This window comes from Passer domesticus, chromosome 2 (assembly GCF_036417665.1).
Source record: "Passer domesticus isolate bPasDom1 chromosome 2, bPasDom1.hap1, whole genome shotgun sequence".
Classification (NCBI taxonomy): Eukaryota; Metazoa; Chordata; class Aves; order Passeriformes; family Passeridae; genus Passer; species Passer domesticus.
In genome coordinates this window covers 2,567,717-2,590,134 of record NC_087475.1, presented here as the reverse complement: position 1 = coordinate 2,590,134, position 22,418 = coordinate 2,567,717, and the positions used below count along the sequence as shown (strand labels likewise).

Genomic DNA, 22,418 nt, shown 5'->3' with positions numbered 1-22,418 from the left:
AAGCCCACTCTGACTGTGGTGGTTACCTTTGGTACCCTCATCTTGTTCTGCCAGCGCAGATAGGAAAAGCTTTTGCTTTTTCAGCCACCCTACGACAAAAATTCAGAGGCGCAGATTCTATGAAAACAGGATGTCAGTTTTTGTCAGAAAAGATCACAAGGGGTGTAAGGTTGGTTGTTTTTTTTTTTTTTTAAACTTTATCTGCCTCCTTCTCTCTCTCTGTTTCATTTTCTGGCTCCCTCCCTCCCTCCTTCACACCCTCCTCCCAGTTTGTGTCAGAGCTGTGGGCACACGGAGAGGGGAGGACACGGAGGAGATGGCGGTGGCTGAGGCGCAGCTGTACGCAAAGGTGTCCAACAAGCCCCGGGGCAGGAGCACCTCTGCCCTCCTCGAGCCTCTCCTGGCCAAAGGATTCCCGGCTCATATCGCGTGAGTAGTGTGCTCAGCTGCCCTGGCACTGCCAGATTTAGTTAAGATATGAGGTGTTTGCCATAAAATCCCAATAGAGACAAACTGGTTTTTTGATCAGGAGATTGTGCTGCTCCAGGGGGGATGTCCCCAAGCAGGGATCAGATCTGTCTTGCTCTGAATTTCATATATGAAATTCTCATGTATAGTATGATATATGAAATATATTCTCGTATTATAAGTATTATATATTCCCATTTATATATTCTCATATACAGTGTGCATTGCCCATACAGCAAAACCAATCTGCTCAATACCCAATATTTTAAAACACTCTGTAAATCTAAAATACTGTGTAAATCTAAATGGATAGTATGATATGTATTCTCATATATATATTCTCATATATGGTGTATATTGCCCACACAGCAAAACCAATCTGCTCAACACCCAGTATTTTAAAATACTGTGTAAATCTAAAATACTGTGTAAATATAAATCTCTATTATGATATATGATATATATTCTCATATATATACATATATATATATATTGCCATATATGGTGTGTATTGCCCACACAGCAAAACCAATCTGCTCAATAGCCAATATTTTAAAATATTGTGTAAATCTAAAATACTGTGTAAATCTAAATGGATAGTATGATATATATTCTCATATATATATTCTCATATATAGTGTGTATTGCCCACACAGCAAAACCAATCTGCTCAATATCCAATATTTTAAAACACTGTGTAAATCTAAAATACTGTGTAAATCTAATTCTATAGTATGATATATGATCTATATTCTCTCATTTATATATTCCCATATATCGTATGTATTGCCCACACAGCAAAACCAATCTGCTCAATATCCACTATTTTAAAATACTGTGTAAGTCTAAAATACTGTGTAAATCTAAATCTATAGTATGATACATGATATATATTCTCATATGTATATATTCTCATATATAGTGTATATTGCCCACACAGCAAAATCAATCTGCTCAACACCCAATATTTTAAAATACTGTGTAAATCTAAAGGCACAAACCTTTCCACATCCTGAGTTTTGAGAGGCTTCTCAATGAGTTGAGAAGTTGACCATAGTTTGCTCTTAGGATACATCCTCTTTCATTTTTTTCTGCTTATTACTCTTATTATAAGGGAATTAAACATGGGTGTAATTTCTAGCCAAAGGTTTTTTCGGGACTGGCAAAAATCTCCTACTGGTTGGTGTCACTAAAAACTAGTTTTTTCTCCTTAAGATGCCCTCTAAGTATGTCAATTATTTTTTCCTGTCTTGAATCAGGATCTTGTTCCAAAAATCATGTCCTGCCTAGAAAATGTCGTAGTAAAGAATGAGGCTCTATTCTTGGCAACTCCAGTGGATGAGAGGATAACTGGTGGCAGGTAAACAAGTTAATGCAAAAGAAAAATGCCAGTCATTCCTCCCTCAAATATCTCTCATGTTGGACAGGCAACTTTTGTGGAGAATTTTCCAATTTCTGCATGGCAAGTAGGGACATTTTCATTCAAACTGTTAAAAAAAAATCTTATTAATTAAATATCAAAGAACCCCTCATAAAAATATTTTAGAAAGAAGAGCAATATCTGTCTACCTTTTGAATCAAAATTAAGTGAGTGGAAGAGGTTCCAACTCTAAGTACTGTGTTGTTTTTTGGGAACAGTTGTGGTAGCAATCAGTATCAGACACGATGGGCACAGCTCACAAGGGAACTGTCAGTCCCTTGTTCCCAGTGATGCACAATGGAATTTTAGCTGAAAATATGGCTCATAATTTCTCTATAAATATTGTAACTTCGGTCAGCTCAAAGTAATGGCTACTTTTTGAATTTTTTCTGTTTTATGTTATGCTTTTTTAATTCCCTTCAAAACACTTTCTGCTGTTACTGAGATGGCTTTGTGCTTCGCAGTGCAAAATCAAGAAGCAGCAGCAGAAATATAGTGCAAATTGATGTAAGATAACAAAATATCAAAAGGAAATTTAAAAATTTTTATTTCCTATTATTGACCTTAAGACCTTCAAAATTTTGGTGGGGTTTTTAAAAAAAAATTTAACTGTCTATGTTGTTCCTCAATTAAACCATTAATGAAAGTACTGAAAAGTTTCTTTTGAGATGTCCTGGCCTGAGAAATATGAGGTGGGATGGAAGTATTACAAAATTTTCCATCATGTAGAACCAACAGGCCACAGCATCATTTCCCCAATAAACAAAACTCAAATACGTGAGGGTCAAGTCTAGCCTAAGATCAAAAAATTTCCACAAGAAACTGTGCAGCCATTTTTATTTTAGGGAAGAACCAGCTTATTCTCATTGTAGATGCATTTTTAATCTACTTTCATTACAGACTCTCAATGGTTTATTCTTCTCTCTAGCTGAGCGAAATTGGTACATGCAGAACTTATTCTTTGCATTATTTTTCAGTTTTGACTTCTCATCTTGGAAGTGTGGGCTTAGTCACACCCCTAGTGCAAAGGGCTCTATAAACCTTGCTGGAAATCATGCTACTGGAATTTCCTGCTGGAAATCACATCCTCATATGTGATGAGACAAAAGGTGGGACAGGTGTGGAGAGGAACATGAGAGAACAATGAGGTAGGACTGAGCAGGATGGCAGTTCATGGCCTCAGGTCTCACTTGTATTATTACATTTAATTTTGAAGGCCCCGTGGTAAAGAAAAGCTGAAACCAAGCTCGGTTTATAGCTTCAGAGCTGTTTGCACTGAACTTGTGCCCAGGTGGGAGAGCAGCATGGCATGAAGTGGTAAAGCACTCCCTTGGATGTGCAATGAGTGTTTCTGAACCCTGGCATCATTGCCACTGACACTCCCACAAGGCGGGTGGGAAATAAGGTGTAGAGAATTCTCCAAGCCTGACAGAAGGCTCACACAGTGTGCATCTGTATGCAGACTTTGAGATAAGAAATGCTGATTTAGAAATGCTATGGAACAGGACAGATATTGTTGGGAGAGAAATGGAGTTAGAAACAAATTTCAAAGGATGGCCTTGCAAATACTGTGAAAGATGAATTGTAGTAGGAGCCATGAGGTGTAATTTTAGATGATTTGCTTTAATAACCATGCATTTACTGCATGGTGTGGCAAAAGCTGGTAGGCCAAGAAACACTTATAGTGTATTGTAAGTAGGAAATAGTCAGCTTCTGATTGTGATGGCATTAATTGTAACATCTGTATTGTCTCACCCTTCACATGAGACTGAAAATGGAATAGAATTTTTTAAAATGCCTCTCAGTTGCCCCATCTCTGGGTCAGAAAAGGGCTTAATCTGACAGCACATCAGGAAAGGCTGCGTGAGGAGAGGAACAGAAGGAGAACTCAGCAGAGGTACAGAAATTAAATGTGCAGTATTCAGTTAAAGAGGGCCTGGGCTGGCTTTAGACCTCGTGCTTGTGCGTTGATCTGGCCACAGGAGTTGATTTACTTTATAGAGAAGAGAGGTAGAAGGTAAAGTTTGAGTGGAAAGGCTCATGTTTGTCCTCATCCCTGCTGATTCCCACTGAAGAACCAGCAATGGCTGCATATAAATGTTATTAACAACCCAAGTGTAGTTTTTTGCACTGAAGAGAGGACAGAGGACTGGGAGGGAACATAAGGATGAGCCTGAGTCCTGCAGCTCAGTGCACACACTGCTGATGTGTGATGGTGTCATGGGGATGGATGAAGAACAAAAATGGGAGGAGACAACACAACTCAATGCCCTCCAGAGCCAGTGGCCAGAAAGGGTGGCCTCAAAAGAGAAGGAAAAACATCAGCAGATGGCAAGAAATGCAGTAGTTTTTTTCCAGTGTCCTCTGTCTCTACTTCCCCTTCACGTTTCTTCTGAGAAGTTTGTAGGTGGCTTTCAGGGGTGGAAATGGGGTTCATGAGTGCAGCTGCTGATTGAAAACTGGAGTCCTTCACCCATCATCCAGTATTTAGGAACAAAGATTTGCTCATGTGAGACACGTAGCTTTTTGAAAGCCCTAGTTAGAAAAGGAAACCAAATCCTACCCCAGAGAACAGAAGTTACATTAACAGAGAGAAACAAGAGATTTTGTCCCTCACCTTGGACTGAGTTGCTCGCTTAGACCTGGCTCTCTGCAGGCTCTGGGGGGTCCTCAATCCAGATTCCAAACCCCAATATAATTCTGCTTAGTTTTAATGTATGGGCTTGGCCCTGGCATCTTGAATCAGATCCTTCTTGCTATGAACCAAGAAAACCCTGTTCTTACAGTGCTTGGGTGGATGGTTCATCTAACCCCAAGGAAATTCATATAGTCAGTAAGGCTGCTAAGGAAACAATTCCAGAACACAAAGGAAGGCATCTCATGGGGAGGACAGGTTACCAATCTTCAAGGAATTAAAGACCTGCAGGGAGAAAAAAAGCTATTTGGAAAGCTTCAGGAACAATAACATTTGCTAGGAAAAACCTTCTTGTTAAAGGTACTGCCTGTGCTGGAAAATAGACTTGATGACCAAAGTCACTGGGATGCCTTTCCTTCATAAAAGTTTTCTTTCAGGAATTCTGAGGAACCAATTTTGTGCTTTTTCTAGGCAAAAAGCCTTGGTTGCTACTGGACAAAAGACAGTAGAAGATGCAGTAAAATGGTAAGTACCTGTGATTTCTAAAGTGTGCCTTTACATTCAACCTGCCTAAAAATCCTTGTTGATGTCCTCATCCTGTCACTGAATTTGAAGTCAGGTGCCATAAAAAAACCAAAAAACCAAACAAAAAAAAAACAAAAAAAACCCAAAAAAACAAAAAAAAAAAAAAAAAAAACAAAAAAAAAACACAAAAAAAAACCCAAAAAAACCCAAACAAAAAAAAACAAACAAACCCAAAAACACAAACCAGAATTTAAGATTTTTTTTTTCATTTATTTCACTCAGAGAGAGAAATATTTATATTTGTACTTATTCTAGGACACAAGGAAACTTGCAGAAGGTCCAGATAAATTAAAAACAAGCAGCTACTTTTATCAATGAGTCAGTTCTCAGGACCAGCTGGTCCGGTCAGAAAATCCTCCTGAGCTTTAAAGCCTCCTGAGAGAAAGGAACAAGGGAAAAGGGAAAATTTTTGTAAACCCATGACTGCACTTACAAACACATGCAGAAACAACAGCTGAAGGGGAACAGAAAGGCCCACCACAGATTAAGGTGAAAGGCTGATGGTCAGAGGGAGGTATTATTACAATTAAAATCACTTCTCTGTTTTGAACACCACAAAATTTTCTCCTCTCTACCAAGACTCTCACAGAGTATTTATATGTCAATCATGTGCTGATAACTGATTTTTTTTGTTGTTTTAATTCACCCTTCACATTAAATACAGTCTTTCCTTGCACTTTCTTTTGGGTTTTGTTTTGTTTTTTTTTTTTCTTTGCCTTTTTTTTTTTGCTTGGTTCAGTTGCTCTTTTCTTTTCTCTTTTCTTTTCTTTTCTTTTCTTTTCTTTTCTTTTCTTTTCTTTTCTTTTCTTTTCTTTTCTTTTCTTTTCTTTTCTTTTCTTTTCTTTTCTTTTCTTTTCTTTTCTTTTCTTTTCTAAAAAGCCAGAGGAGGCATTTGAGAATGGCATATTCTTTCTAAATAAATTTTTCAGGGATGCTGCCACACTTCTCAACAGTCATTCCCAATCCAACAGCTGCAAAGACAAACATACATCATGTGAAAGACATGGTGAACGATATCATCACATGGCATATAAATTTCTGACCTTTCCTTGTGTGTTTCTGATTTGTCTTGCTAGCTTTTCTTAGGGCTGAATAAAAAGGCCCATTCTGAGAGTTTTTTTAATCTTCAGCTGGTTTTAATTTCGTCATTCATCAACATGTTCCACTCATTGCCTTTTTCCTCCACTTCTCTGTTTCCAGTCATGAATAAGGGGAAAAAAAACCCCAAACCCTCAAAAGTTATTTTTTGTTTTCTCTCATTTTCAGACAGAAGTAAAGGCACATGCTAAAATGTAAAGTAGTCAAAATATAAGCAGAAAAAAAAATTTCTCAGTTATTTAGTGCTTCAGAGAGAAAAATGAGCTTTTACTTCAACTTTTCATTTGAAAGAAAGTAATAGAAGTGTATTTCCTTTTCGTGATCTCTGGTATGGAGGCCTTCAGCCACAGGAAACCAGAGCGGCGCACACGCTCACTCTCAGCGTTATGCCCTTGATTTCAGGTTGCATTCCCACTGCAACGACCCCTCCCTGGATGACCCAATCCCCCAGGAATATGCCCTTTACTTGTGCCCCCGGGGCCGCCTGCACAGCCGCCTGCAGGACTTCTGGAGGGAGAGCAAGCGCCAGTGCGGGAAGAACAGAGCGCACGAGGTTTTCCCACACGTCACCCTCTGCGACTTCTTCACGGTGAGGCAAGCAGAGTGCAAGGGTCGGGTTTCAGCTGGGTGATATTTGGTGAAACTGGGCCACCTGCTGTTGTCTGACACCAGAACTTGTTGGTGATCAAATGACATGACCCGGGTCCAAGCACGTTGCTTAATGTCTGAGTGATGCTGAATGTCTGAGTGATGCTGAATGTCTGAGTGATGCTGAATGTTTGAGTGATGCTTAATGTCTGAGTGATGCTGAATGTTTGAGTGATGCTTAATGTCTGAGTGATGCTGAATGTCTGAGTGATGCTGAATGTTTGAGTGATGCTTAATGTCTGAGTGATGCTGAATGTCTGAGTGATGCTGAATGTTTGAGTGATGCTTAATGTCTGAGTGATGCTGAATGTTTGAGTGATGCTTAATGTCTGAGTGATGCTGAATGTCTGAGTGATGCTGTTTGAGTGATGCTGAATGTGAGTGATGCTGTTTGAGTGATGCTGAATGTCTGAGTGATGCTGAATGTTTGAGTGATGATTAATGCCTGATTGATGCTGAATGTTTGGGCCACAGTTAATGTTTGAGTGGGATGTTTTGGGGTAGCTGGCAGCTGGTACCAGAATCAGATTTATTTCATTTCCTGAGCCTTTCATTTTCTTTGCTACAGTCATCTTGCCTTGGCCATCCTTAAGAAAATCTCTGCCTGCTCAGCACAGTGTTCCAAAAAACATGGTTGTTTCCAGTGCCATTTTGGTAGATCCATCTAGAGCAGCCTTGTGCAGTCCAGCTGCTGTCAGGCTTCCATGTGTCCACTGCTGCATGGATTTAGGATGATAAACCTTCCCAGCCAGGGCAGCAGTGGCTGCCATCAGCCAGCTGTGCAGCAGGGACAGTGTTATCCTAGGATGCAGACAGCTTTGGTACAAGCTATGGGAATCTCAGGAAATGCTCTACCTTCCCTAGAGGGCTCCATCAGCTGGTCACTGCTATGGTGGTGTGTCCCAGATTTTATTATTTTTATTGAAGCTGAAGATTTTGTGAAATCTTTTGTGATGTCCAGCACTGTACCGCTCTGGAAAAGAGCTCTGGAGCCTCCTGGAATCCAGTTTTAGCATGTTGATGGTGCAACACATGAACATCAGCTGTGTCTGGGATATGCTGAAACAGGCTTGGGCTAGAGCAGCTGGACAAAAATGACTTTGTTCATCATACTTTTGTGTTAAACCATTAAGTGTTTCCGTTCCCCTAAGGGTGGGTAATCTCAACCATGCCAAAAAGTAGAGACAGTGAAAATAAGACTATTTTGTTGCAAAATACTGAGTGGTGCTCTGTGACCATTAAACACAATTATGCAAAACAAAAATCATTAATTAATAATGAATGCCATGCTTTTGGGAGGCATTAAGTTTAAAGGCCTGTCTGGAAGAGATGACTACATTGCAACTCTCACCTTGCACATCTCAGTAAAGGACTGTAAGATAAAATAACACAAATTCCTACTTAGAAATGAAGAAGGAAATCGTGATCCCTGTCTCATTTCAGACTGGTTCCTGCATACCTGACAGATGGTAAAACATTTTGGCTTTTTCCTACCCAAGCTAGATAAACCTTGGGTTGAAGGCTCCATCTCCTGTGATAGAACCAGGACACTGTGCTGTTCCAACTGCCAAATACTGCTGGGTTTAACACCAGGAATTTCAGGGAAATTCCTAGGTATTTTGTGTTTCTCAGGAAGTTTATAGCCCCACAGTTTTCTGGCAGTGCTGTATGACAGAGGCTACAACACTGGCTGTGAGCTGGTGGGTAAAGCCTGCTCCTCCTCTGTTTTCTTTCAGTGTGAAGACCAGAAAGTGGAATTATTGTATGACATCTTAAAGCAAGTCGGTGACAGCTTTTCCCAGAGCTTTCCACCATCCATTTCCCTAACACTACATGCATCTCCCAGCTACCTTGGCTTCTTCATTGATGACAGCCAGGCAAATGTCCTCAAAGATTTTGCTGTGGCATTCTCATCAGAGGCTTCAGCCCTGGCAGGTACGACCAACACCAGAGGGAAAATGGGAAGGTTGTAGCATAAATGTGTAGCCACAGAACTGAAAACATTCCCTGTGTCTTCAGGGGAGCTTAGATGATGTTTTCCTACCAGCTAACAGCCTTTGCTCCTACAGATTTGGAAGCAGAGTAACTAGAGGAGCATGTTTTAATCTTTGAAGCACTTTTGCCTAGGAGCTGAAATGATCCTGTGTGCAACTCGGCAGGTGATTGATCGGGATATCCAGGATGGGCAGGGACATAACACATCCCAGATCTCCACCCTCATGGTGCTGTTTCACCAGGGTGGCCTGGCTGCATCCCTAAGAACAGGGCCTAATACCTTTTCCAAGGGTAGCTGCATCACCAGTAGAGACTGAAGGGGTACAGCCCCACCACAGCTTTGTCTGGGAGAAATGAGTTCAGTACACCTCAGGCTGGGAGAGGAAATCCAGCCATGATCATTTCTTTTCCTCACAGATGAAGCCAGGAAGCAAATCCAGTCCACATTTGTGAATGATTAAAACCATTACACCCTTCAAAACCATTATTCAGTAGATCTACTCTACCACTAGTTACTATAATATTTCTTACATCATGCAGATTGTGTAGGATAAAACAAGAGGAGCTTTAAATAACCTTTGTTCCTACGTTGTGATGTGATTGTTTCATCCCTAGACTGCCACGTGAAGCCCTCCTTGAAGCAGTTCCACCTTACCCTGGCTCACAGGTTTTATCCTCACCACCTGAGGACTTTGGAACAACTGGCCAAATGCATTAACCCAGGGGAGCCCTGCCAGTGGGTGGCTGCTCTCTATTCACGGGACATGCGTTTTGTGCATTACCAGGTACTGCAATCAGATTTATTTCATTTCCTGAGCCTGTCATTTTCTTGGCTACAGTCATCTTGCCTTTGCCATCCTTAAGAAAATCTCTGCTTGCTCAGTACAGTGTTTCAAAGAACATGGTTGTTTCCAGTGCCATTTTGGTCTGAAAAACTGCACTCCTGAATCAGTAGATAATAACTTTATTTTGGTAGGTTGCTTGACCTGCATGTCTCAAAATCTAATTCCAAACCCCAGAAGAAAAGAACCTAATCTTACCATGACATGAGAAAATAAGAGACAGGAAAGCATGATCCTTTAATATTTTCTAGGATTTGTCAGTTTAGAGTTTTGCAGCAAAATTCCCCTCAGAAAAATTAGTTTTCTTGATTGTTCCAGCCATGATGAAAACTGCAGCTGTGAGCAGGGGTCAGTTCTCGCTGATGATTTTCTGCTTGGCAGACCCTTAGTAGAAACCAGTCAGCATTCTTTCAGTTCTCATTTCCAAATTTAAATTACAGAATGTTCAACAGCTTTTTGTCAGATCGGTAAATCACTTTGTCACAAGTCTCGTGTTGGATTTTAGTCACACTCAGGAGAGCTGCAAGTAATCACAAAAATAGGTCAGATCTAGTTTGCTTTCAAATGAAAGCAGTTAGAGGGAAAAAAAAGTATTTTTGTGAAAACCAAGTGCCTGTTTTTAAACATATTGTAAGTGTGGTAGTGTCTTTCTTTTCTGCTGGAATCTGAAATGCAGGGATTTTTCAGAACTTTGGGCCTGGAAGCCAAAGAATTAAACACAGGACTTAATCTGAGACCTTGGAAAAGGCTTCCAAACATAGGTGCTAGAAGCAAGAATGTGTATTTATAGTTTAAAGCAGAGACACGTTGAGGAAAGTTTAGAGTTTTAGAGTTTAAGATATAGAAAAAATAAAAGTAGTTACAAAGGTAAACAAGAACTTTAGAATGCAGCACTGTAGGTTTGTGTCTCATAACATGATTGGCTAAGAAAGCTTACACTGTAGCATGAGTCCGTAACACAAAATATTTAAGGATTGGGTCAAAAACATAAATACTCTTGTTGGCAGTGTTTTATTGGTTAACAAATCATTAAAAGGTCTTGCAAGTAGAGGTCCTGTGACCTTCTGAACCATGCAGTAAAGATGTGAGCCAAACTCACCCTTGCTGTCTATGTAGAAGAAAAATAAATCGCATCATCACAAAACCTGAGAGATCCCATCTCAAATTCTTTCCAAGACCCCCATACTTTTCCTCTGCCAAAGTGCCACTAAAGAGCAGGCTCAGAGTGGAAAACAGAGCTGGTTCTGTGTCCAGGAGAGGCCAACAACCATCCCCTGAGCAGCTGCAGCACGGGGAGCACCTTGACCCTGCTGTGTGTCCCCGCAGAGGCTGAGGGCCCTCTTCCAGTACAAGCCCCAGAACATTGACGAGCTGATGATCAACGCTGGGGACCTGATCTACGTGGACCCGAGGCAGCAGAGCGACGCCAGCGAGGGCTGGGTGGTCGGCACCTCGCACCGCACCGGCTGCAGGGGCTTCCTCCCCGAGAACTACACCGAGAAAGCCCACGAGTCAGACACCTGGGTCAAGCACAGGTAACTGGGGATTCCATGGCTCTCCTTGGCAGCTCCTCCTTGTTGGGAATCCTGAGGGTCTGGGTGGGATGCTGGGACATCTGAGAGAAAAGAGGGCACACACCAGAGTTCATAAGTTCAGCTGCTCGAGGACTGACCCCTGCTTGCTCCTGAAGAACCTGAACGCCCATATGAATTTTGAAAGAGCACATTCTGCCAGGGCAGGCTCAGTCTTCAGCCTGGCTCTCTGCTCTCTTCTTTTTTTCTCCTCATTTCAAGGGCTTGTAAAGTTAGCTTGAAATAAAACCACATAAAGGTTGCTCCACCACCTTGGCACCACCCTTATCTTGTTGATGTGCCCTGTATCAGAAGGCACCTGCCTGGCTTCCTGCACTTCATGCTGCAGCTGACATTCTGCAGCACAGCTGATGCTACTTGTAGATTAGAGCTGATTTTTCTAAGCTGGGAAGTTTTGGTGCACTTCTTGATGTCTCAGAGAAAGGGAGGAGGCCACCAGGTAGTTATTTCCTGCTTGAAGGTCCCACTTTGGCAGGGTTACACCCAATATACACCATCAGTTCCTCATATTTTAACCTCATTTTTATGGGGCACATTCTAAATGAACAGCAAAGTGATGAGGTGAATTGCAAGTGTGAAAAAAGTATTGAATGGAACATGAATCCTGACTTGCTGGTCCTGTAAACAACATCATGACTCAAAAGTATCTTCTATTTGTGTGCCTGTATGTTTGTGTGTGTGTGTACTGCTTCTGCTTTTTCTACAGGGAATATGTTTTTGACACAGCTCCAAGATCCTGCACCAAAACTGAAAAGGAACCCAATGTAAAGCCAAATGGGGAAGTCCATAATCTCAGTATGTCAAGGAGTGTAACCAATGCTTTTTCTCTTCAGGTAATTGGTTTTTCCATTCCTTATCTTTGCCACATGCGTTGGCGGATGTGCTATTAATTAATGGCATTTAGTAAATTTAGTAGTATCTTCCTTTTCCTCCCTCATATTTTCATATTTTGTTGTACATTTATACAGTTTTTATTTATTATATAGTATATTTATATATACATACACACTCATACTCTATTGTATCTTATCTCATACATTTTTCTGTAATGTATATGATTTATGTCACACTTATGTTTCATAAATCTTTCCCTGTTCCTGTCAGAGTAGCACAACACATGAGTTCTCTGGTTTCTCTGAGCACAGCCTCAGTGGCTATGGAGACAGGTCTGACAGGTGAGACACAGGCACAACCTCCCCTGACTTCCACGTGGCTTCAGGAAAAGTAAATAAATCAGAATTAAGCTCACTGTTCATGGCTGCTCTTATGTTTGGATTCTACAGATGTTGTCTTGGATGTTTCCATGGCCCCAGATGAAGTTTAAATGTTCAATTTTCTTCTTTGTTTTTAGATATGTAGCTAGCACAGATAACTGCACAGAACAGCTAGCTGAAGTGGTTAGCAGCACTGGTAGGATCACATTTTTCACCCAGGTCCAAAATGTACAAGTATCAATTTTTCCCATGTCCACTGGTCTTCTGGTAGGAAGAGCAAAACAAATAAGGAATCTGATTTTTTCCTACAACACATTTTCCCCTGTGTTGCCTTTTTGGCTCTGTCAGAGATACCAACATGCATTTTCAGCACAGATGTGCCTCAGCAACCCCTTTAGCTTGCTGGCCCCACAGCTGTGCTGGGCAATAACCCTGAGCTGGTTTGTGTTAATATCAGAGAAACTGAGAGCACCTTGAGCGAACTTCCATGCCGGGGCCTCCAGGACACCATGTATATGACTGTAAGAACTTTCTGAATAAGACACACATCCTTCCTCTGGCTCTTGGCCTCTCTTATCCAGGTCAGATCTGTGGTAGAGCCAAGGCTTGGCCTGAGAAATGTGTTTTGCAGAAGGGCACATCTCTAGTCTAGAGTTTCCCTGGCCTCTGGGTTCCTCTCAAGGAGAAGAGGAAGACCACAAAATCTTGGGTTTATACTCTGATCTTGTGGAGGTTGATGGGTGTTTCATGGCAGAATTGCAAGTATTCAACAGAATGCATGAATATCAATCCTGCAGCACTGTCAACAATGCTGTTTTAAACAGTGATGCTGTTTTAAAGTTTTAAAACCTTTGGCCTGTTTCTCCTTGTCTTCTTCTCATTTGTATTTAATGTGCATTGTATACTAACCCCAAACTACTTCAAATTTATTTGTAATTCCATGCAGTCTGAGTAAAAAAAGGGTCCTTGTAGGAGATCTGGGCTCACAGTTGATTTGGCCACACAGTTACCAAAATGTAGAAGTAGTATTTTCACTAGGAAAAGGAGGAGAAGCTTGGTGTTAGTCCTGGTGTAAAAAAGGGCATTGCCAGTCAGACCTTAGCTAATTTCCTGCTTTTTGTTTATATCACCCATATGATATAAATTAAAGTTATTATTCCTTCCCACACTGAGGTTAAAAGATTTGTTACCAGCACCGTCCTTCACTTGTGCTAACACAGAATTAGAACCTGCAGCCCATGAGGGTCAGGAATGTGACAGGACGAGAGGAAGTGGCCTTAAGCCACACCAGGGGAGGTTCAGTCTAGATATCAGGAAGAATTTTTCCACTGAAAGGATGGTCAAGCATTGAACAGAATTCCCAGGTTGAATCACCAAAGCTGGTAGTGTACAAGAAACAAGTGGATGTGGCACTCAGTGCTGTGCTTGAGTTGACAACATGCTGGTCAGTCAAAGCTTGGACTCAATAATCCCAAAGGTATTTTTCAACGTTAATGATTTTATTATTCTCTTTCATTTGCTTTCAGTGGAGAGCCAGTCAGACTTATCACTGTCCTAAGATCAAGGATCTATTCTGCTGTCTCTTCTCCAGGAATCCAGGCTTTTTCTGCAGGTTGTAGATAACATCCTTATGAAACTCTCTTTTCCCAGCTGTCCCAGAACGCTGCCCTGAGGAGAGGGGTGCTGGTGATGCGCCACGGGGAAAGAGTGGATCAGGTCTTTGGCAAGTCTTGGCTTCAGCAGTGCCTGACTACAGATGGTGAGTAAGCTAACAGGAGGACCTTCAAAAACCAGGACCAAACCAAATTAACCCCAGTAATGGGTAGAAGAGATTCAATCTTTGTGTAAATGTCAAGGCTGCACAAAGGAGTGATAACAGTGCAAGTCAGGCACATCACTGCTTTAACCTGCACATAACCAGGTCACAGTGTCCTAAAGTCCTTCATGTTTATGCTCCCTACATTCTGCAGATAAACAAAGCTTTTGTGCTGCTGATGGAATTGTGTCTCACTGTACATGAACACATCACAGGAGCACCCTCATCACCTCTCATTACATGGTTCTTGTCAGACCCCTCCACCTTTCTGTGCCTGAGTCAGAATCATGGGCTCTTGATCACAGTCACACTCTGTCAGTAGTCCAGCTTGGGCAATCTGTGGTGGAAATGAAATGTCAGGATTGACCTAAATAAAAATTTCTTCTCTCTCTCCCAAAAATAAAAAGAAAAAAAGTATGTCTTCAGGTGAGGAAAACTGACCCAAAACTGGGAAATGTGTGTCAGGAGGAAGGAAGGGAACAAGAAGGTGGGAGTTCACAAGTGACAGCTTTATGCTGAAAGTCTGCCTTGCAATGCTGGAGATTCCCCATGTTTAGTGCATGGAATTCAGCAGATAAGGAGAGTGGTACCATATAGCTGCATAATCAATGCATTGTTTTCGTTTTGATTCAGTGGAAATGGGTTTATTGGTCATTTTGGCAACTGTAAAAGAATATAGATAGGGAGTCAATTTTTGTTTGTCTTTAGTCCCACAAAGCCAAATTGTCCTGATTTCCTGTTCTTTCTCTCCTCCTCCCCATTTACTCCTTATGAGCTTGAAGAAGAGGGGCTGGTCTCTTAGGACAGATAATTTCCCAAGCCAGTGTTGTGACCTTAAAACATGACCCCTTTAAGGTAATAGCACTGGCTGTTTTTCATCAGTGAGACACTGACTGTAAAACAAACATAGCACAGCTGCTGCCTCCCTGTGCCACAGCAAAATGTCCTGCCTTGTTTCAGGGAAATACTACAGAGCAGATCTGAACTTTCCCTCCTCCCTGCCAAGGGAGAAAGACAGCATGAAGCAGTTGGAATGTGATCCTCCTTTATCTTGCTGTGGTATGTTCCAGTCAAGGCTTATAGGTAAGCTGGATATTATCCTCCTGCAAATGTAAGGGTTTGAGAAGCAGGCTGTCATCCTCTGCCAAAGCTCATACTGGCCTTGCAGCAGAAAAATTTCCTACCAGCACTCAGTGTGGCCACAATTCTCTGTGGGCAGCCACTGCAATATCTTCTTAAATAGTAAACCAGAGAACACAGCTGGTTACTTGTCTTTGAGACTACCCTCTGCCAGTTCCTGGAAGAAGCCAGAACACGACCTGTGCCCTGCTTCTTGTCTGCAAGGGATGAATGTCTTATGCAACTGTCCCTGAGTGGACAGTGAGGAGTGAAGGGGCTGGCCAGAGGAAGCAGCTCCATGGTCAGCAGAGTGTGGTCACCTTGCTGCAGGAGGGTGGGTGGTGTGGGTTAGGCTGACTCAATTCACTCACCAGATGAATTTGTGCACCCTGAGAAAGAGGCATGACTGTGACAGTGCTGGTCTGCTGCAATTGCTTGTCTCTGATGGTTCAGATGTATGGAGACAGCCACATGCCTAACTGCTGTTTGCAGATTTGGGGGGAATCTTCTGTAATTATCTTTTCATTTTAAAATTGATGTTTCCACCAGAATGAGCTCAATCAGCAGGTAGTAGGAAAAAAATTAATAGGAAGGGATTGTCAATATAGCCCATGTTGATGAAATCACAAAGCTCTGAGGTGTTTTTTTTTCAGAAAGTGTTTTGTAGTAATTTCTCATCTGTCACACTTTGCTGTTGCCATCCAGGGGAAGCTCTGCTGGACCAGGAGGTGACAGTCAGCTACGTGTACTCGTCCCCTGCCCTGCGCTGCGTGCAGACAGCTCAGCATGTTCTGCAGGGTAAGGCAGCAAAACCTGCCAGGTGCTTCTGCCACACTGCAAACATCTTCACCAAACCTCTGTGAAGCCTCTGACATGAGCAATTAAGGAAGATGCACAACTTTGTGGTTGTTTGTGGTTTTCTTTAAGCAGCAAGATGAGGTGGTTTTGACTCCTGGTGGTGCAAGCAGCAACAAACCTGCTGGTGTGTGTGCATTCTGTGGGATATATCAGAGTAACTCTGGGCCTTCTTAGTTAGAATGGAACCTAAAGTTATATGAAACAGAGGTGTTTCATATCTGCTGGAATTCAACATTAGTAGGTGCTCATCAAATCACCACTGCTACCTCTTCCAGAAAATATTTTAACCCAAATATCAGATGTTTCCAGAGCTCTGAAGGGTCTGAATGTGAATCAGGGAAGACTGCTTCCATGCTTCCTTTTGCAAACCAAACTATTTTAATCCTTCATATTTCAGAACATCTTTCCCTTCCTTTCCTCTTCCTCTCTTCTTTTTTCATCTCCTGTTCCTTTCAGCAAGTTCACAGTTCATTACCATGTTTACATCAGAATGCATTCACTGCCACTCAGTAACCTGTCTTGAGAATACTCAAAATAAAATATTTCTTTTGACTAGAGAAGTCCATTTCTGGACAATTTGGACAATTTACTGCCCCACTGAGGGCAAATTTACTGAGGAATATGGAGCAAAATGCTATATAAAAATGGTAAACATATCTCCTGTCTGAAGTTTATTTAGATTGCAACAATGCAAAACTGAGTTTTTTCCTTCTAGCAGAGCATCACAAGAGAGCTTCAAAAATTATGATCATGATAATGATGATAATAATTTGCAGTGCCTTTATGTTAGTCATACAAGAATATAATGGTGACTTCCTTTAATTAATTGGTTGATAATAAGTAATTCATTTTCACTCATAAATGTACAACAGCAAACAAGGCAGAATGTATAGGCTGAATGTAGCACGTCGAGTGTATTTTTCTTCTAAGATCTATTTCTTGTTCTTGCAGGGCTTAAATTAAATCCAAAAGTCAGAATCAGGGTGGAACCTGGACTATTTGAATGGACCAAGTGGGAAGCAAGCAGAGCAATCCCTAAATTCATGACTGTGGCAGAACTGGTGGAGGCATCTTACGACGTAGATACAAGTTACAGGTAATTGCTCTGTGTCTGGCTGATAAAGCTGTGGGGTTTTTCCCTGAGGTATCTGGTCCTTTTATGTGTCACAAATCATTACAAAAGCTGCAAAGATGGGGTGATTCTGATTAAATTCAGATCAAAATGGGATATAAAAATAAGACATGCTGTCACCAGCACATGGGTGCACTAGCACAAATGTCTTGTGCATGGGACCAGCCCTCCTCTGGTGTTGCCAGGTCCAGGAGCTTTGCTTTTGTCTTTGGTTCACATGAAAAACACTTTGGAAATGTGAAGAATAACCTGATTTTCGGTGACAAAGAAACGTGACATTATATAAGGTCAGTCAGCGCTTGGCTGAGGGCCTGCAGGGCAGCAGCAAGAGGTTTTGGTGTCAGGCAAGACAAGAGCATTTCACTTCAATTGATGTTTCTGGCATCATTTTAAGTTGCTCAAAGATTAATACTGTGCTCAGCAAGGACCTTTTGGAGCCCTCATAACTTGGTGGGGTGAGGGTCGATGCCTTTTCTGAGCACTTGCAAACCACAGCCTGGCAGGAAATGATAAACCTCCAATTCAGTGTAGCTCCCCATCTTGTTCACAAACCAGGCTGCTCAGTGTTTGCAGTGCACAGCCAGATCCAGGAAATTACTCAGCTGTCTCTGGGATTTCCCACTTATTTAAGAAAGGGGGAAAGGAAGCATCTCATGTCTTAACACATTCCTTACAGCCAAGGATGTATCTTTGAGTCTGCATGAAGTCTCCAGAATCCTTCTCTTTTTAGAGCACAGGTCTTTCTGGTGTGTTCTTCACTAAAAGACTGTGTTCTCTAGGGGTTTTTTTTGGTCCAAAATCACCTCAAAAGAAACTGTGCAAATGCACAGCAGTGGGAGGTTCAGAGGGGAATCTCTAAGGCAATGTTAAGTACAGTGTTTAGGGCCCTCATAGCTCACTCAAGTCCAAGCAAAAACAGGGTGGATGAGCTATAAACTCACACATAGAATGCCAGTTTCCCATCACATGCAGGGCTAAAAAATCCTTGGGTGCCAGGTGTTATGAGTGAGTGAGGTCACTTAAAGAATCACCAGTAAACGGTATCAGCAAAAATCAGATATAAAATTAGGTGTCAGCACAACAAAATTCATTGGCAACGTTCACTCTACTACTGAGCACGTTGGACAGCAGGGTCTGGTTTTACCAATTCAACCCCTGCAAAAGCTGTCCATCACACAAGCCCCACCAGACCTCTGAGACTGCCCTGATTCACAGCAGTGTGAAGGTCTGGCTCTAAGTTTTTTGGGTGCCTAAAAGGCCTTGGTGCATAAAAGAAAGAAGAATGCCTGGTCTCAGCAGAAGTGCTCAGACATTCTGGAGTGATGCATTGTGATTTCTGTCCCTGGAAACACCTTTTTTTTAAACTCTAGCAGTGGAAATCTTTACTATCCATTTGGTCAGCAATGCAGATAAGCCTCATTCATTAAAGCTTTTTATTTATTTGGTTTGTTGAGGAGATTAATGCTGAGGTACCAAATGTTGCAAGCATTCTCATCATTATTGTCTCTCTTTTGGTTGAACTCAGGCAGGATTGGAAGACCCAGGCAGCTCTGCAGCTCATGTCTAAGCAGTGGTCCTTGCTGGCAGAATTGCTCAGAGCTTTTCTTAACCATAAATCCTGATTTAAATAATCTCCATTGTAAACTTCAAGTTTTTTTATTGAAGCCTGGTTTTCCCTGTATCTGGTGCTTTATGAGCTATGAGACTTAGCCATGAAATTTAATGGAAATTACTCAGAGAGAAGGTGATGCTTCAGACAGTAACTTCAGAGGTAACAGTGTGTCAGCCAAGCCAGTAGATAAAACTTTTAACTAAGTGCCTTTTCTCTGCTGTAGTCATTCAATGCTGCTAAGAGTGAATTAATCTAGATTAATACATATTTGTGATTTTGTTGTCAGGAGTAACTTCCCACTCTCCTCTCTGGTGCCATTGGAAAGTTATGAAGACTATGTCAGCAGAAGCTCTGCAGTTATAAAACAAATCATCAGTGCCTGCCCCTGCAAAGGTAGAGGTTTCAGGTCTTTGAATATTCTGTCAGGCCCTTGCAGTAACAGAAACTGGCCATCAGAACTTTGCCATGAGAAACACATGTAATGTGAGCTGTTGGCACTGCACAGAGCTTAAGGTAGACTCAGTGCTTGCCCTGGGCTACACTGAAGTAACATAAATGCAATTTATGGAACAGAAATGGAAAAAAAGTAAAATAAAACCGAGACAGTAGAGTAATAAATTGCAAAAGTATATGCTTTTCTTCATCTTTCTACATGAGGATGTAGATCAGCAAAAGATAATATGCTTTTCTGGAAAGCTTTTTTCTCCTTCCCTCACAAATGCCTTCTTTCAGTAGCTGGCATGCTCAACACACCAGATATTTTCTGCCCATCACAATGCACTCTGCCACATTATCATTTGCGAAGATGAACAGCCCTGAAGCCACTTCATCCCCATCTGCTGGTGGGGAACGTGGCAGTGCTGCAGCTCCCTTACCATGGCTCTTTGCTTTTCCTGCTGTGCCAGGTGTCATCCTCATTGTGGGCCATGGCTCCTCCTTGGTACCACTCACCCGAGCGCTCACAGGGCTCCCCAGCAGAGACAGCAGAGACTTTGCCCAGATGGTGCAGAAGGTGAGAGGATTTTATTCCATCAGGAAGCCTTTGGGTTGTTTCATTATATTTTTAATAAGGAGACTGCTTATGCAGCTAGGCGTGTGTAACAGCCCCAATGACATCAGCTAGATGTGTGTAACAGCCCCAATGACATCAGCTCTCTCGTTCCAAAGGGAGTCTCACACAGTTGTAGCAGAGCACTGGAGGTAAAGAGAAGGATTTTATTCTGGGGGCTTTGTATGTGACTGGCAGCTAAGTCTTTGGAAAAGACTTTCATCTGGAAAGTCAATGCCATACCTACAGACAAGAGGCACATTTGGAAGCCTCTCCACCTGGAGCTAATCTCCTTCCTTTCAAAGTGGGAAAAGAAGGCTTTGGGGTGAGCCTTCCAGTACCTGAAGGGAGCCTACAAGAAAGATGGAGAGAAACTTCTCAAGAGTCTGGAGTTACAGGACAGGGGGCAATGGCTTCAAACTAACGGGGAGTACGTTTAGATTGGATGCTAGGAAGAAATTCTTTACTGTGGGGGAGGGTGAGGCATGGGAATGTGTTGCCCAGGTATGAATGGGAAGTGGTGACACAAGTTCAGCTTTCACCCCTCGGGCTGCCAGCCGGGTTATAGTTAATTTCAGAAGTGACAGAATATCAGGGGCTGCTTTTTTTTGTAGCAAAGTCCCTCCTTCATGTCAAAACAATGATCCTGCTGGTAACTTCCTTCTCAGATCCCTGCCCTGGGCATGTGTTTCTGTGAAGAACAGAAAGAGGAGAACAAATGGCAGATGGTCAACCCACCAGTGAAGACATTAACTCACGGAGCAAACGCAGCATTTAACTGGAGAAATACTATTATGGAAGATTAAAAGGTCATCTCTGCCTTTGCAGTTGTCAAAAAAGAGCCAAAGGCAGGTTATGGTTCATCGCAGTCCAATGATTCATCCAGAAGACACACAGAAGGAAGGAAATGCCCTCCCTGAGTTGTCAATGCACAGAAAAACACTTCTGAGTTTGGTGCCTGGATTTTGTTTTTATTTTGGTGACAGAGAAAAATGAACTTATGAAGTGGCATTCAAGTGAGAAATGACACTTCTGGTTGTGATGAGAAAAGCACCTTTTAACCTTTCCTGAGAATACAAATGTTTAATAAATATGGATATATAACTCCACTCCAAGAGGCACTGAAGTGAACAATGTTGTATTTTTAAGACTGAACTACATCCAGCAAGAATTCCCCTTTTTTTTTTTTCTTCTTTTGTCATTTGTATATTTTCAGACAACAGAAAAACTGTGATTAAAAAAAAATCAACTTCCACCTGAAGAGGAGACCAGCTCTATCTAAAGCCCCTGTGTTTCCTGTTCACTCCGTCAATCCTGTGAGAGCAAATAGCACACTGACTCCTTATTCACCTCTTCTACAACAGGAGTCAATTTTCTACCACATCAGTTCCTCATCTAGCAATTCTCAAGTCATGCATATTACAAAAGGGTCTACATTGTTACTTTTTGAAGGGAAATGAACCGATTACTTTGCTATTTCTGGGACATAGAAAGATGTCCTGTGTTACTGTCCTGGTGAAAAAACTGTGACATGAGCATCTTTAACTCTAAACACTTCCCAAGGTGGCACTTGCAGCAGAAAATGTTTGCTTTCTGCTGGTTTGTGCTGAATATATTAATGATGACCCACCTTCCCAGTGGGTCATCTGGTAGGTTTCTGCATCTATTCTCTAGGTGAGAGAAGTTCTTCTTTGACGAAGTTGTAAGTGATATGTGGCATCAGTAGAGCAGTGACTCCCTGGCCACCCAGCGCTGCTTGCTTGCTTTCTTTCCAGTAAATGACATAAAAATGAAATTGTGTTTAGATATGGAAATTTTATCTCATGCTCCGTGTTGGCGTGGCCCGTGCGGGTGGAGCGGGGCTGGCGGGAGCCGCGCTCCCCTCAGAGCCCCTGAGGGCGGCAGCAATGGCAGCGCCGCTCCCTCAGCGCCCGGCCCCGGCCCCGGCGGGCGGGGAGCCCTCGGCAGCGCCCTGCGGGCAGCAGGGAGCGAGCCCCGGCCCGGCCTCTGTGCCCGTGGCGCCGCAGAGGCCAGGCCAGAGCTGCAGGAGCGGCTGCCTCAGGCAGCGGCCCCGGCCAGGGGCAGCAGCCGGGCCCCGGCCTTGTGGCAGCGCAGGAGGCTCTCGTGGTGCCGCTCCTGCAGCCCGGCCAGGTGCCCGTGCACGGCCCCGTCCTTGCCTGCTGCCCCTGCCCCGCTCGGCTTCCCGTGCCCGCCAAAGGCTGCACTCGGTGCCCCCGGCTGTCAGTGCTGAAGGCAGGGAGCAGCCCCGGTGCCCGGCACAGCCCTGAGGGACACCCCTGGTGCCCGGGCTCCCGCCGCTCCTGCAGCCGCTGCCC

The 22,418-nt window shown here is 42.6% G+C and overlaps 1 protein-coding gene across 1 annotated transcript; it reads left to right on the top strand.

Moving 5' to 3' along the window:
- The first annotated feature begins 305 nt into the window (after positions 1-305).
- Positions 306-21,838, top strand: UBASH3A (ubiquitin associated and SH3 domain containing A). Its single transcript, XM_064405695.1, has 14 exons — positions 306-429; positions 4,995-5,048; positions 6,609-6,795; positions 8,591-8,789; positions 9,465-9,634; positions 11,018-11,226; positions 11,990-12,116; positions 14,148-14,256; positions 15,274-15,396; positions 16,138-16,230; positions 17,242-17,386; positions 19,321-19,427; positions 19,940-20,046; positions 20,751-21,838. The coding sequence occupies exons 1-14, from the start codon at positions 317-319 to the stop codon at positions 20,886-20,888; spliced, it is 1,881 nt and encodes a 626-aa protein (XP_064261765.1). The 5' UTR covers positions 306-316; the 3' UTR covers positions 20,889-21,838.
- Positions 21,839-22,418: the final 580 nt, after the last annotated feature.

Coding starts and splice junctions, on each gene's coding strand:
- UBASH3A (XM_064405695.1), top strand. CDS start 317: ATGGCGGTGGCTGAGGCGCAGCTGTACGCAAAGGTGTCCAACAAGCCC. Junction 6,796..8,590: donor CCCTCTGCGACTTCTTCACG/GTGAGGCAAGCA, acceptor GTTTTCTTTCAG/TGTGAAGACCAGAAAGTGGA. Junction 11,227..11,989: donor GACACCTGGGTCAAGCACAG/GTAACTGGGGAT, acceptor CTTTTTCTACAG/GGAATATGTTTTTGACACAG.